General features: G+C 38.6%; 1 protein-coding gene across 1 annotated transcript in view; it reads left to right on the forward strand.

Annotated features, from left to right (window-relative positions):
- Positions 1-16,961, forward strand: part of LOC122562935 (sushi, von Willebrand factor type A, EGF and pentraxin domain-containing protein 1-like) — a 161,426-nt gene that overhangs the window by 6,352 nt on the left and 138,113 nt on the right. Inside the window, exons 3-8 of the mRNA XM_087973391.1 lie at positions 3,209-3,305; positions 5,407-5,480; positions 6,358-6,540; positions 8,882-9,064; positions 10,196-10,378; positions 14,927-15,026. Coding sequence (XP_087829517.1) covers positions 3,209-3,305; positions 5,407-5,480; positions 6,358-6,540; positions 8,882-9,064; positions 10,196-10,378; positions 14,927-15,026 — 820 coding nt within the window. The remainder of the gene's footprint in view (positions 1-3,208; positions 3,306-5,406; positions 5,481-6,357; positions 6,541-8,881; positions 9,065-10,195; positions 10,379-14,926; positions 15,027-16,961) is intronic.

Consider the following 16,961-nt stretch of genomic DNA (forward strand, 5'->3'; position numbering starts at 1 on the left):
GTGCGGGGGAGTGTCATTGAGGAAGTGACCAAGTTGATAGATGAAGGGAGGGTTGTTGATGTCATATACATGGACTTTAGTAAGGTGTTTGACTATGGTAGACTAATGGAGAAAGTGAAGTCACATGGTGTGCAGGGTGTTCTAGCTAGGTGGATAAAGAACTGATTGAGCAACAGGAGACATAGAGTAGTAGTTGAAGGGAATTTCTCGAAATGGAGAAAGGTGACCAGTGGTGTTCGACAGGGGTCAGTGTTGGGGCCACTGTTGTTTGTGATATACCTAAATGATATGGAAGAGGGTACTGTTGGTATGATCAGCAAGTTTGCAGATGACATGAAGGTTGGTGGAGTAGCAGAAAGCATAAGGGACTGTCATAATACAGGAGGATATAGATAAACTGGAGAGTTGGGCAGAAAAGTGGCAGATGGTTTTCAATCCAAAAAAGGTGAGGTGATGCATTTAGGCAAAACTAATTCTAGAGTGAATTATACAATGAAAGAGCCTTGGGAAACGTTGATGGACAGAAAGTTCTGGGAGTGCAGCTCCATTATACCCTGAAGGTTGCTGCACAGGTGGATAGAGTGGTCAAGAAGGCAAAAAGTATGCTTGTCTTCATTGGATGGGGTATTGAATATAAGAGCTGGCAAGTCCTGTTAAAATTGTACAAGACATTGATTCGGCTGCATTTAGAATAGTGTGTATGGTTCTGGTTGCCACATTACCAAAAGGATGGTACGCTTTGGAGAGGGTGCAGAGAAGGTTTATGAGGATGTTTCCTGGTATTGAAGGTGCTAGCTATGAAGAGAGGTTGAGTAGGTTAGGTTTATTTTCATTAGAAAAAAGCAGTTTGAGGGGGGACCTGATTGAGGTTTACAAAATCATGAAGGGTATAGACAGGGTGGATAGAGACCAGCTTTTTCCCAGGGTGAAGGATTCAATAATGAGAGATCACACTTTCAAGGTGAGAGGTGGAAAGTTTAATGGAGATACACGTGTAAGTGCTTCACACAGAGGGTGGTGGGCATTTGGAACGCGTTGCCAGCAGAGGTGGTAGAGGCAGGCATGGTAGATTAATTTAAGATGTGTCTGGACAAATGCATGAGTAGGTGGGGAGCAGAGGGATACGTTGCTTAGGAATTTAGACAGTACATTTGGATCGGCTCAGGCTTGAAGGGCCTGTTCCCGGACTGTAAATTTTCTTTGTTCTATTTACATGTACACAATAGGCCTCTCCAAAATCCTTTTCATCTCTGTCCCAAACCAGACTGATTGGAGTCTGGCCCGGTTTATTACCGCTCTGAAAAATATCAAGGGCAGAGCCTCCTTGAGGCAAGGAACAGCTTTTAAGAATAAAAGGGACTAGCTTTATGACACTTGGTGCAAATGCAGTACAGAGGTTGGGAGAGTGTTTGCTGCTCAGACGTGAGCAAAGAGTTTTAGTTTGAACAGGAACCTTTTTAACAGTAACTTTCAAAAACAAGTTAATGATATAGATGTTCCATGAGAAAATTCATTTTCAACTTTAGTTACCAAGAAGAATATTATTAATAATTCTTCAAGTAAATTGTTTCTCCGTTTCATAATCTGATTTTCTTTTCATTACCCTCTTGAAATCCAATTTGATCAGATATTGGTAGTTTATTTCTCATTAAACTGGCTATATCTGAATCAATTGCAATTTGTTCATCAATGTTGAAGAGAATAGAGCTGCAATTGTTTCCAGTTCTTATTTGTCACTGCTACTGAGTGAAGTAGATGCAGACCTGGATGTTAAAATACAAAGCTGAGAGTATAATTAACTGGCTAAGTAGTCTTGATCTTTTGGAAATATCACAAAGAATAAGTAGTTTTAAAATGCAGTTTCAAGTGTATAACAGATGTATTCCATCTTGACAACCTCTGGTCCATAAATTAGATTTTGGACCAAGGGCGTGATTGACCCTCTAATACAAATAGAAGGAATCTGTGAAAACTATTGGCCACCTCACAGGGCAGCTTTTATGGTGATCTGTTGTTGGAAATAGTGCTGAGGCGGAGATTATAAAGACCTTCAAGTTCCTAGAAGTAAAAAGCACCAACAACCTTCCCTGGTACATCCATGTCAACGCTTAAAGTATACCAACATCTACTTTTTCAGAAGGCTAATGAAATTCAGCATATCCGCAATGATGCTTAGCAATTTTTATAGATATACATTCTATCCAGATGCATCACAGCTTGGTATGGCAACTACTCTGCCCAAAACAGCAAGAAATTAGAGTTGTGAATACAGCCAACTCCATGCAAACCAGCCTTCCATCCACTAACTCTATCTATATTTCCTGCTGCCTCAGGAAAGCAGCCAACCCCTCCTATCTTAGTTATACACTTCGCCACCCACTTCCATTAGGTAGAAGATACAAAAGTTTGAAAACATGTCTCAACAGATTCGAAAACAGCTTCTCCCCTGATGTTGTTAGACTTTTGAACAGACCTCTCACATTAGAGTTCATTTTTTTTTCTGTACCTTCTCTTGTAGCTATTACACTATGTTCTGCAATCTGTTCTATTACCCTGGTGTACTTATGATTTGCCTGGATAATGTGCACAACAATACTTCTCACTGTATCTCAGTACATGTGACAATAATAAATCCAATTCTGTCTAACCTCCATCTGTTACCATCTTCTGTATTGAATGTCTCTGCAAACAAAACCAAAAATTTGCTTGTTTTTTATTATATTTTTTAATTTGGCCAAGTTATCTCCAAGACTGCAAATCAATATATTCCTCCCAGCTAAATAATGTTCAACAGTGCATGGCAGATTACATTGTTCAAAATACACATATTATTGCTTATGTAGCTTAAGGTCAGATTTTTAGTTTTTCTGTCTTTATCACTCATTTGCTAAAGGAGCTGAACTTCTGCATACCCAAGATTTATTTTACTTGTTTTATATTCTACCATTACTTGGAGGGAACATGCCACTAAAAATACAAACTGGGTCTTATCCCTCAACTCAGACTAACTAGTAAAAGTATTAAGTGAACCTGTGACATCACATGTTGGACAAAATCTTAAATTGCATTGCTAGAACTGACACTGTTGAATTGATGTAATCTATTGTGTCAATAGTTTTGTACTTTTCACAAAAATAACCAATTGTATTTCAAATCTTATTGGATACTGTGGCATATTTTAACTTTCTTCTTCTCCCTCTGTTTCTAGCAATAAACTGTGGTAATCCTGGAGAAATTCTGAATGGGTATTATAATGTATCAGACACTACTTTTGGAAATAAAGTTATTTTTTATTGTGATAAAGGGTAAGTGTTCAGGTGCTTGTATGAAATAAGGTTGTTCATTGTGTAGAGAAAAATTATGCTTTTGCATTTGAGTTGAGGCCATCCACTACCTGCACAAACTAAGAAACCCACCGAATGCTCACTTCTTTTTTGGTTTAATTTTCCTGTCTCGTCTCTGAATAAGACTTCATGTTCTATAACTTGTTTTGTCCCATTATTGCACAGTTTCAGAAAATTAATGTATTTTGTCTCAATTGACCCAATCGGTTTGAGTGTCCAAATCCCATCACTTAAAAACTTTATGCATTTCGTTTTTACAAAGTTGTCAATCTAAATGGTTCAGGATTGAAATATAGCATGCTGTTCTTGAGATACTGCAGATGTTGGAAATCTCAAAATACTGGAGAAACTCAGCAGGTCGAGCAGCATCTGTGGAGTGAAAATTTAATCTTTTAGTTAGATATGACTTTTCAGAACATTACAATACTTAACCGAGTTGAATGTTTGTTTGTACAGTCCAAGGTATGTGACTCTTCTGATGATTAAACTCTGGGATACTCCCATAATTAGTCAGAGCAGGAATAGGTGTTTCAATCCATTTAAGACTGCTCTTCCAATTAATAATAACATTGTAGCTGATTTGGTTCTAGCCTTAGCTTTGCTGTCTGTCATTTAGTTCATAAATGCCTGTTCCTGGAACCTCTCCCGCTAACTCAGATCAAATCCCCAAGTTTCCAGTCCCTTAAAGGACAATGAGGAGTTTTCTCCTCAAATAGGATGTTAATAAGATACCTTGTGTCCCTAGTGGTCATTGTTTTCTCCATCCATCTCATAAGGAGAAACGTTGTCTGTCTCTGCTGACCCTGACCTGTCAAGAACCTCAAACACACCCAGGTTTCCATAGGCCATGTCTTATTCTTATGAATCCTGAGTATATGCTTGTCCTTGTGATGAATGGTCAAACTTTTTTATTCAGGAAATGAGCAAAGTGAAACTTTCCTAGACTCCTTCCAGTGAAATGTACATCTGAAGGCACAGCACTCCAAATCCAATTTCCATGGAGATGTAGCAAGAGTTCCTTTTTTCTTCTCCCCCCCCCCCCCCCCCCCCCCCAACCCCACCTAAATATCCTCATCCCTTCCCATAAAGGATGGCATTCCATTTACCTGTCTGGTTATTTGTTGTGATTTCCTTCAAGGATGCCCAGGTCCCTCTGTCTCTAGTCTCTCACCACTTAAATAATTTGCATTTTTTTCCCTCTCAAATAATTTTTCTTTTCATGTTAGACTGTTACAGATTTCTGTCCATTTATGCATTCCTTTTGAGGATTCTTCAACATGTATTTTGTGCATTTCTGTCTAGCCTGATGTCAAACTGCTATCAGTATGGTACAGCAGAGTCTGTCCTTTCATCCGAGTTACTAACAGCTTGTAAACAGTTGAGACTATTTACTGATCTCTGGTTACAGTTTATAAACCAAAATATGGCCAAGTTAGCCCAACTGTTTCTTGTCTAATGTCTCTTCTGTCCCAACCAAACATTATGAACTGCCTTTCTGTTGGCAACAATTTCTTTTTGAAACACCTAATCAAATGTCTTTTGGAAATCCATGAATATTGCATTCCTTGGTTCTGTATCCACACTGTTCACAATCCTCAATGACTCAATTGGTTGTACACTTCCTTTTACAATCCAATACAAATATTTATTCATTTAGTGATAAGAGCTCATGATACTTCACAACTTTTGAATGTAAATTGGGGACAGAGCCACAAGAGAATAGGGAAATATTTGGCAACTGACAAAGCTTCATTGAGGAAGTTTGAAGGAATAATGAGGCCAATAAGTTCAGAGCTCCAGAAAGGGAATGCTACTTTGGACCTCAGTAATTGAAGGCCCATGTTGCATAATATCAAAGTAATTTTGGTGTTTACTTTGCACCAATCCTAATGGAACATTGATTATCTCCCTCCAGTACAGTAAATATCAGTTTGAGAGACTTTGATCCATATAATCTTTTTTGCTACTTTTTCATATCACACTACCATTGTTTGGTTTTTGATATTGGATGACTTTCGTTTTTTAATGTTTCAGCAGTTTGCTCTTCCATTTCTTTTTCTAGGTTCAACCTTGTTGGTAAGGATAACCGGATTTGTACAGCCAATGGTTGGAGTGGCCAGGTTCCAACATGTGAAAGTAAGTGAGGAGCTCTAAATGGAACAGGATGGTTGTCTTGGTTTTTCTGAGCCAAATACATGAATCACATTGAACTGTTGTTTACAGTCTTTACAGTGGACTTCGCTCAGCAGGAGGGATTAGTAAGGAAGGAGTTGTGAAAGGATCAATGAATAGCATGAGCTGGTGTGGGACAAGAAGCAAAAACATTTTTCAAATGTTAGAAATACCATGGAAATAGCTTTACTGTGCAATTCTTTTGACAGTTACTGAACTATGCTTGTTGAGTTTAGAAGCTACCTGTTCAGAATTTGATGCAGTTTAAAATAGACATTCAGTCGAATCGCTTTCTCATAACACTACTGCTGTGGCCTTCTGCAGTTAAATGTAAAAAAAATTGAATGTAGAAAAAAAGTGACCATTGGTGAAACTTGCAAAACTAGTATAAATTTAATTTTTTTGAACTAGAGTATTCAATCATCTCTCTTCAGAGACTAATGTTGTTCATGTACATTGAAGCATTTTCACAGCTTAACTTGCATTTAATCACTAAACTGATTTAAATTTGGTATGATTCTAGCTGTTAGCTTCTGCAACAAATTAGAACATCAAAGGTTTATTGTTTTAATCAAACTTTCATATCTGAGCAGAATGCAGCTGACTTGTATCTATAAATCCCCAAAACACTCTTTGAAAAAATATCCTTCCATAAGCTGTTTGCACTTGACTCCTCCAATCCTGTCACTGCTCTCCTCTCCATCTGATATTGTCCAAAAATTGGTTCTGCAGTGAGTTAGAAACTAGGAATAAAGCAGAAATAGCTATTTGTTGGTCAAGCAGTTTGATCTGTCATGACGGCATTTATTTGACGGTCTGTCCATATTTCACTCTTCCCTAGTTGTCCAGTGTCCTGAACCTCCCCGTATTTCTAATGGGACAGTTTCATCATCTGACAGTGACTCCTGGCCATTTGGAAGTATTGCAAGATATTCATGTCTTGATGGTTATTCATTAATCGGTGAAGAAACCATCACCTGTACAGCGACTGGAGAATGGGATAAGGATCCTCCGAAGTGTCAAGGTACAGAATTATATTTTAGTTTTATTTTTGCAGGGAAAAATGATGTGAAATCCAAGTTGACAATCAAACCCTGTTATGTTTCTAATTGTGCAAGCAGATTCTAGTGTAATCACTTGCCACATTACTGGTAGTGCTGTGGTTTTATCTTTAGATGATGCGATTTTTCTTTATCGAGAGCACTTGGAAACCATCCCTCTCCCCCAACCCTCCAGTGCAGAACTCCGTTGGAGCCAGGGTCGTCATGTACACAACTCGTACAAACCTGCTACTAACAGGCACTTCATTTTCTACTTGGAACAAGGCATGGTGTTTCCTGTCTAGTGTGTCCACTGGGAAGGTAACCACTCTCAACTCTCCCTTCCAGTTTGGACCAATGGGGAGGCAATGACCTCGTGCTATTACCAATAGATGTAAGGAACTGGAGCAGCTCTTGAGCCTGCTTTGCCATTCAGTAAGATTCTGGCTGGATGAATGCAGCAAGCCAATCTCTTGGTTGTCTACTTTGGATTCCAGCATCTACAGTTTTTGTTTTGTTTGCAATTCAATAAGATTCTGGTTGATCATTGTGGCCTCACTCCATATAGCCCATATCACTTGATATCTGGGTCTTTGGATGATTATTTTGTTTTGTAAATTGAACAAGGGTAATGTTCTGGAGACCTGGATTTAAAGCCCACCATGGTAGACTTTAAAATCCAATAATGATGACAAAACTATAGACAGTTATCGGGGGAAAAACACATCTGGTTCCCTAATGCTCCTTTTGTAGGGAAGGAAATTGTCATTCTTGCCTTGTCTGCCCTAAAAAAAGTCTCTAGCCCCACAGCAAAATGGTTGAGTTTGAACAGTGCTCTAGGCAATTGAAGGATTGGAAATAATAATTATTTGCCCCATTGGCAACGCCCACAGCACATGAATTTTTTTTTTGTTGAGTGATGAAGTGCCGTTTCATCTGAAATCACATAGGACCAGGGTGTTGATTGAGTAATTATCCACTAAGTGCATTCCATTTATCTATGTATACTTTCCACAACGCATTCAACCTTGGACATCCATCCTGATCTTTATTTGGCCATTAACATAGCTAACTGCACCATCCACTTCGAATACAGTGCACCTTATCTAGTTAAGTGGTACAGCAGTGTGCTGTTTCCATAATTAGTTAAAAATGGCACTGCGAGTCAATTCTATTCCTTTCCCTCCTGGACCCATGTTATTCACACCCACACCCAAGTGAGGATCGATAATTGTCAACTTCTTCAACTTCTCATCTGCTGTTGGCACGTGGCATCAACTGACAGTAAGTCATTGAAGACGGTTTTTATAGTGATGACTCCTGGCTCAATTCAAATTCCGCATTGTCTCTATCTGCACATCAAAAGGTAATGAGTAGGCAATGAACTAATCTTCACCCAAATATTTAGTTTGTGGGGAGATGGAGGGAAGAGAGAACTGGATCTTGCACCTAATGCATGATGTTGAAATGTAGCCGGCACCATGTAGAAAACACAGGATTTGGCTTATGTAGTTTCATTCATCAAATAGAGTTTCCAGTTTCTTGAACACTCTTCCTTCCTGCCATCACATTTTTCAACTCTCATTTTTGTTTTTTATGTTCCACTCTTGATATGATCATTGACATGATTCTCTTCTTGCCATAACTTCTTCTCTTTCACTGATTTCAGCACAGTTTTTACTTGCTGCAGTATTCTTAACTGTATCTTGTACATTTGAAAGGGGGGCAGCAGGAATAATTGCAAACACAATGAATTATATACAGGTCAATAATTGTCTTGTAATCCAGAAGGGAAAAGTTTTAGGGAAGCCTAGTTACAGCTATAGACTAAAAAGACTTGTACTATGGAGTACCCTAAGTGTATGTAACCTTGAGGCAGACTGAATAGACTCATTTTGATATTTGGAGTTTGGTTAAGAGAGTGCGTTAGAGAAGTTGAAAATGCAGTATTTTTCTGCAAGGTTATGTATCAAATACTGCCAGACCTGCTGAGCTTTTCTAGCAATTTGTTGTGTGGCCATCAATGCATTCTCTCCGTGTTGCATTGAATTGCATACAGCAGTATGACTTGACCCCCACTTTTTCTGCACCAGAATGAATAGGTATTTTGCTGAATGCTTCATTTCGAAATGAGGCATTTCCACAATCCATGGCTTTGAAATTGGGGAGAAAATCCAAGTACAACATGAAAAGATGCCAAACCCCAGCATATTTTGGGGGTGATCTTCTACATTTGACCTCTCCAATGCACTAATGAGTCACTGAAAGTGAGACTTGCTGAACTTTTAAAAGCTATGTTTTTATTTCCTTTTTGTTTTTTTGAAGGTGACTGTGGAAAACCTCCTGTTTTGGAAAATGGCTCACCGGTTAATCCTCTGACCACCTTTCCTGTGGGTACAAATATTACTTATAAGTGTAACCCAGGATATTTGTTTCAGGAAGGAGGTTCAAAACTTATTACCTGCAGGAAAGATGGAACTTGGTCTCCCTTGCGTGCTGTCTGTGAACGTAAGTAATTAGCAATTCTATTTTTCTTCCTTCCTTCCTACCTTGACACAGGATGGTAGGTGCCTAGAACATGTTGCCAGCAGAGGTGGTAGAGGCAGGCACAGTTGATTCATTTTTAAGGTGCAACTGGACAGATGCATGAGTTGGTGGAGAGCAGAGAGATATAGGTCCTTCTGTAGGTTTAGACAGTGGATTTGGCTCGGCATAGCCTTGGAGGGCCAAAGGGCTTGTTACTGGGCTGCAAATTTTCTTTGTTCTTTTTTAGCTTTTCAAGTGACTGCATTTGGATCGTATGAAATCACTTGATCTCGTTTGTTTAAACAGGGACATTTAGTCACGAATAATTTCTTGAACACTCTTCCTTCCTGCCATCACATTTTACCACTCTCATTTTTGCTTTTTATGTTCCACTCTTGATATGATCATTGACATGATTCTCTTCTTGCCATAACTTCTTCTCTTTCACTGATTTCAGCTCAGTTTTTACTTGCTGCAGTATTCTTAACTGTATCTTGTACATTTGAAAGGGGGGCAGCGGGAATAATTGCAAACACAATGAATTATATACAGGTCAATAATTGTCTTGTAATCCAGAAGGGAAAAGCTTTAGGGAAGCCTAGTTACAGCTATAGACTAAAAAGACTTGTACTATGGAGTACCCTAAGTGTATGTAACCTTGAGGCAGACTGAATAGACTCATTTTGATATTTGGATTTTGGTTACGAGAGTGCATTAGAGAAGTTGAAAATGCAGTATTTTTCTGCAAGGTTATGTATCAAATACTGCCAGACCTGCTGAGCTTTTCTAGCAATTTGTTGTGTTGCCATCAATGCATTCTCTCCGTGTTGCATTGAATTGCATACAGCAGTATGACTTGACCCCCACTTTTTCTGCACCAGAATGAATAGGTATTTTGCTGAATGCTTCATTTCGAAATGAGGCATTTCCACAATCCATGGCTTTGAAATTGGGGAGAAAATCCAAGTACAACATGAAAAGATGCCAAACCCCAGCATATTTTGGGGGTGATCTTCTACATTTGACCTCTCCAATGCACTAATGAGTCACTGAAAGTGAGACTTGCTGAACTTTTAAAAGCTATGTTTTTATTTCCTTTTTGTTTTTTTGAAGGTGACTGTGGAAAACCTCCTGTTTTGGAAAATGGCTCACCGGTTAATCCTCTGACCACCTTTCCTGTGGGTACAAATATTACTTATAAGTGTAACCCAGGATATTTGTTTCAGGAAGGAGGTTCAAAACTTATTACCTGCAGGAAAGATGGAACTTGGTCTCCCTTGCGTGCTGTCTGTGAACGTAAGTAATTAGCAATTCTATTTTTCTTCCTTCCTTCCTTGACACAGGATGGTAGGTGCCTAGAACATGTTGCCAGCAGAGGTGGTAGAGGCAGGCACAGTTGATTCATTTTTAAGGTGCAACTGAACAGATGCATGAGTTGGTGGAGAGCAGAGAGATATAGGTCCTTCTGTAGGTTTAAACAGTGGATTTGGCTCGGCATAGCCTTGGAGAGCCAAAGGGCTTGTTACTGGGCTGCAAATTTTCTTTGTTCTTTTTTAGCTTTTCAAGTGACTGCATTTGGATCGTATGAAATCACTTGATCTCGTATGTTTAAACAGGGACATTTAGTCACGAATAATTGTTCTTGCTGTCACCTGCTCCCATATGAGTGGTTCAAATGTAGACTGCAATGTGGCTTGACTTGGATCATTTTTCTTGTGCATGATAAACTCCCAGCAAAGATTACTTTTTGCTAATGACAAATAATGTCTTGATTCTTGTTAACTAGGGAAACCATTTCCTTGCACATTCTGTACTTCTTACTATCAAATTCATTGAACATAAGCTTGTAAGCAAGGAAGATAAGTAGGTTATTTATGAATGTCCTTTGCTATTAATAATTTTCATCTTCCATGATTTTTTTTCAAACTTGGTCACTAAGAAGTGTATTAATGAAGTGTATAATAAATTGTAGTCCTCCACTCCATAGTCCTGGTTTTCTTTTCATTACCCTCTTCAAATCTGATCTGATCCAGATGTTGACAGTATAATTGAATGGGCTATATTGGAATCAATTGCAACTTGTTCATCAGTGTTGAGGAGAATGGAGTTGCAATGTTTTCAAGTTCTTATTTGCCACTTTTTGAGCTGAATTAATGCAGTGTGACATCGAGGTGTTAAAATGCAAAGCTGAGTGTATAACTGGCTAAGTAATGTTGACTTGTTGGAAAAATTACAAACGATATTGTTTTAAAATACAGTTTCTAATCTGTAGACTGCCTTTTTGATTTAAAACATCAGATGCATCCCATCTTGACCACCACTTAGTCCATAAATTAGACTCTGACCTGCTATCACTTTCTTGGTCCATTCACAAAAATAAAACAAATCTGTTAAAACTATTGGCCATGTCACTGGGTAGCTTTCATGGTGATCCTTTGCTGGAACTCTGCTTCAAATTTCTGACCTGCCTATGTAACTGCCTTGTAAACTTGTAAGTGTATCTTGCCAGGGTGGTGGCAGTATAGCACAACCAATTTATATTTGAATACATTAACGTGTACACGGTATTGTGTAAGAAGCTCTGGTGCTTCATCCAGTTCATAATGTTGTGCTTCCTCAACTGTTATTATTTTAAAGTGCTGGTTTGATGTATTTTTGTTGAGATCATTCTCAGTTGTGTATGGTCGATCTTGCCTTCCATTCCTGCAAACTGAACATCTTAATTTCAAGATGCCAGCCTTAAAAGACACGCTGACCCTTTATGTAGTCAGGGTTTGTCTGTGTATTTTGGTTAAATACAGATTGGAGAATCGACGTTTCGGGCATAAGCCCCGAAACCTCGATTCTTCTGTTCCTTGGATGCTGCCTGACCTGCTGCGCTTTTCCAGCAACACATTTTCAGCTCTGATCTCCAGCATCTGCAGTCCTCACTTTCTCCTTAAATACAGATTGGAACAGCATTTTTCTGGGTGTGGCCATATCTGAATGACACAAGATTTAAATTCATGAAGAGGAGAAAGTGTATTGAAACTGTTTCTCCCCTGCTTGTGTCTGGAAGCAAAGATGTTTTTTAAATTTGATGTTTTCCCCTTTTTCATCCACTTTATTCTCTCGCTGTTTTTGTGGAGTCCACTTTTCTCAAGACTTTCAGCAAATAATTGAGGTTAAAACCAATTACAGTTGGTGCTATTATAATGCAGTAGTTCAATTTTCATACAAGCCCGTGTTTATAAGAAAATAGTGTAATAGCAGGACCATTTAAATTAATGGGGCCAAAATTGTGTTATAATCCATATACACTTCAAAAGTTTGTACTTTAGAAACAGTGTGCCCAATTCGTCAATCGCATTACATCGAATTTATTAACGAAACTCATGTTCTAGCTGAGTGACCTGTATAGTTTATTTAAGCTTTGAAATCCTATGTTTAAGTTTTTGCAACAGGTGGTTAATTTCAATTGGAAAGTTATGGCCACAAATTCAGATGAATTGAAATACAGTAAGTCAAATGTTAAATTGAGGTTAGCTGTTCTTGTAATATTCATTTTATAGAAACTAGGATGCATTTGGGTGCAGCTAATGTGATAGCAATTGATTCCTGTATCTGAGTATTAGTTCACTTTTTCCTTTCCCAGTGAATAGAAATTTCAAGAGGTTGAGATTAGACGTATGTTGTAGCAGAGACTGGAGCTTTTTCTCTCCATTTTAAAATGCAGATTCAAGAGTCCACATCTTGAAACTATTGGATTATAAGTCATGGTGTGACATGGTTCCAGAATATGGCCCTTGACTCTAATCAAACCACATTTATAAACTGGTTACTTTTGGAAAAATCTAGAGGGTTTCAGCTATAGGGAGAGGCTGAATAAGCTGTGGATATTTTCCCTAGACCACCAGAGGTTGAGTTTAGATCAGAGTGGTGCTGAAAAAAACATAGGTCAGGCAGCATCGGAGGAGCAGGAAAATCAACATTTCGGGCAAAGCCCTTCATCAGGAAAGCTGAGTGATGACCTTTTATTGATGTTTATAAAATCATGAGGGGCATGGATAGGGCAAATAAATCCGGTCTTTTCCCTGGGTTGGGGAGAGTGCAGAACTAGGGGGCATTGGTTTAGGGTGAGAGGGGAAGGATTTAAATGGAGGCTAAGGGGCAATGTTTTCACGCAGAGGGTAGTGTGTGTATGGAATGAGCTAGCAGAGGAAGTGGTGGAGGTGGGTACAATTCCAATATTTAAAAGACCTCTGGATGTGTATAATATTAGGAAGGGTTTAGAGGGATATGGGCCAAGTGCTGGTAAATGATTAATTTAGGATAGCTGGTCGGCATGAATGACTTGGACCAAAGGTCTGTTTTGTGCTGTACACCTTTATGACTCTATAAGATGACAGCTGTGGGACTATTGACATAAATTGTGGCACAGCATGGCTGGTGACCTCCCTTGTTATCCTGTGATTTGGAGAGAAAAGTCTGTGCCCTTGATGTCTATTGCTATGTTTCTAGTGCCCCTGCAATTACAGGTGTGAAATTCTACAAGTGATGGATTTGTCTTCTGTATTGAATATTTTTAGGTAATTAAAGATCTTGGTCATCTTGCGGATCATGTGGTCAACTGCAATATTAAGATCAGCGAGACTTTTTTACCCTCAAAAGTTTAACTTTTTTTAAAAAAGATGAACAGCAATTTAAGATCTCTCCCTAACGTGGAAAAGATGAGTTGGTGATGCATGTAGGATTCTTGTTTCTGCTGATGCCATGTGGAGTTCAAACTGTAGGCCAAGCAATTAATCCAATTACAATTGTTCAAGCTGAGCAGCCTGTGTGAAGGGGACAGGCATGGGTGAAGAAAGATGGCTGCCATTGACCTGATGCAGATGTCTAATAATTTTTGCTTCATATTTTCAATATTCAAAATCTTACTTTTTTCAGTTATCTAATTTGTATAGTGAATGGAAATGCTAATTGGGCTGTGGCTGGCTTTGTTGACTGAATCAATATTTTGGGTTCAAGTTTCACATTAACACTTCACAATTGTCATTGGCTTTCATTAAGGTACAATAGCTATTGTATATCTTGTGACAATGGTGCTGCTTTAACAAGGTTATTCTGTCCTTGATTTTTTTTTGATGGTGGCCATAAAGGCAGAGGTACTGAACTACTACTTTTAATAATGGTTAACAGATGTTACCTAAGTCAACAATCAGAAAAGGCTTTCAGTTTTTTTCTAAAAGAAACACTTGTGCAATGAAACGGGAGTGGTCAGTTCTCCCAGTTCAGAGTTGTTTTTTCTTATTTTGGGTTAGTTTTAGTTGGGGATCCAAATAAACAGCTCGATGTTGAGTCTCTCTCTCTCTCTCTCTCTCTCTGTGTCTCTCTCTTGTCAGACCCTTTGTTTGAACTTAAATTTTAAGGGATATGTTATGGGATGTTGCAGGAAATCAGAAAGGCTTTTTAGGTTGAAGTTTTGATACATTTGGGTTTTCAAATAGTTATTTTTCTAAATTTGGTTTTCTTTTGTTTGTGTACAAATAAATTCTGTTTTGTTTAAGTGCGAATGGTCTGACCAGGTGTCACCCCTAGAATATTCACCTTGCATCTGCTTAAAACAACGAGAAAGACCCTATGCATTGCAGGTTTGTCTTGGGCTTGTATTAAGTGATCCTGTGACACTCTGATATCATTGGACAAAATATTTAATTTGCATTGCTGAAACTAAGTCATTCTTGAACTGCAGTAATGTATTGTCTGAAAAAGCCTTGAATCTTTCATGCATCTAATTGAATTGTATTTCACATCTTACTGGATAATGTGGCATACTTTAACTTTTTTTTCTCCTTCTGTTTCCAGCATTAAATTGTGGTAATCCTGGAGAGATTCTGAATGGATATTATAATGCGTCCGAAGGTACTACTTTTGGAAGAGAAGTTGTATTTTATTGCGATGAAGGGTGAGTGTTCAAGCACTGTGTAAATTTCCATCACACTAATGCAGTTAACTTATCCATTCTCTGTATATTTCACCATTCTCAATGGTCAAAGCGACCATGGGTAATTTCTTGTAGTCTCTGAAATGGTTTCAGCGACCAAAATCTGCAAGGATTCCATGTTTTTAATGGTATTCTCTATCCCAATTACTTTGCTGTATCTGCTTGCTTATTTGTGATTTCATTCAAGGATGCTCTGGCGCCACTGTACTGCAGCATTCTGTAGTCTCTCACCACTTAAATTTGCTTTATTCTCTCATTTTGTTTTTCCATGTTATACGCTGCCAATTTTTTTTGTCCATTCATTCACTTAGCGTAACTTTGTATCCCTTTCCAGTCTCTGTTTCATTCTCTTTGAAATTCATTTGTGCATTCTAACTGATCTTTGCAATATAACTGAATTTTGAAATAATCTGTCCTTTCATCCCAGTTATAAATAATGGTTGTAAATTGTTGAGGTGATTGTATTGATATTCAATGTCCTCTGATTACAGTTTGCAAGTAAGAAAATGTTTTTAAATCGTAACTGTTTCCAGTAATTAGTTAATTCATTACCCATGGATGACACATGTATACATAGTCTGCCAAGAGAGTTGTCTACATGTGCAGTTCTTTCTTGGCAGCAAACATTTTGTGGTATCTTTATCAAAGGGCTTTCATGGTTCCTCGACTGGTTATCTCGTACTAAGCCTGCCTGTCCCATCCACAATTTTTTTTTTTGTCTAACTGTTTAAACAGGAAACTCAACATCCATGAACATTTTGTTCATTTGGCACCTTTCTGCGATAAAACATCAAGTGGTGATTCACAGCATTCAGTCTAAATTGAGGACAGAGCTATGGGAGGATAAGGTGATAGGGGGGTAGCTGACACAAAGCTACTTCAAAGACATTGACTGAAAGAGTAGTGAGGTGGACAAGTGCAGGGCTTTACAAGGGGGATGGGCACAGACAACTGAAGGCCTAGTTGCACAGTTATATCGAAATTTGGTGTTTACTTTGCCCCACCACTAATGTTGTTCCGAAATAGTAAAGTCATTTGTATTGACTTTGAACCAGACAATCCTTGATCAACTTTTTTCTTGATCAACTGCCATAGAGTCATACAGCTCAGAAACGGACTCTTGGGTCCAACTTGTCCATGCTGACAAGATATCCTAAGTAAACCAATTCACACTTACTAGCATTTAACCTAAATCCCTCTAAACTCGTCCTATTCTTTTATTGATCCAGATGCCTTTTAAATCTTGTAATTTTACCAGCGTCTACCACTTTCTCTGGCAACTTATTCCATACGTGCACCACCCTCTGCGTGAAAAGTTTCCACTTGGGTCCCTTTATCCCTTTTTAAAAAATATTTATCCTCTCTGCTTTTGACCTATGCCCCTCTAGTTTTTAAATCTTCCCTCTCTTTTCTCCCCCCCCCCCCCCCCCCCCCCCAATCCACACTATTCATGACCTTTTATAGAGGTTTATAATGTCACTCCTCAGCTTCTGACCTCCAGGGAAAATAGTGCTAGTCTATTCGGTCTCTTCTTGTAGTTCAAACCCTCCAAGCTTGGTAACATCCTTGTAAATCCTTTCTGAACCTTTTCAAGTTTCATAACATCTTTCCTATAGCAGGGAGACCAATGTCCTGAAAAGCTACAGTGTGACCTCCTAATTCCTGTACTCCATGTACTGACCAATAAAGGCAAGCATAACAAACACTGCCTTTGCTATCCTATCTACCTGGAACTCCAGTTTCAAGGAACAATGAACTTGCACACCAAGGTCTCTTTGTTCAGCAACACTCCCCAGGATGTTACCATTAGGTGTATAGGTCCTGCCTTGATTTGCCTTTTCCAAAATTCAGCACCTGACGTTTATCTCCATTAAACTCTATCTGCCATTCGTCGGC

Source organism: Chiloscyllium plagiosum, unplaced genomic scaffold (genome assembly GCF_037043375.1).
Source record: "Chiloscyllium plagiosum isolate Xiang-an unplaced genomic scaffold, Cpla_swu_hap1 HiC_scaffold_26, whole genome shotgun sequence".
Lineage (NCBI taxonomy): Eukaryota > Metazoa > Chordata > Chondrichthyes > Orectolobiformes > Hemiscylliidae > Chiloscyllium > Chiloscyllium plagiosum.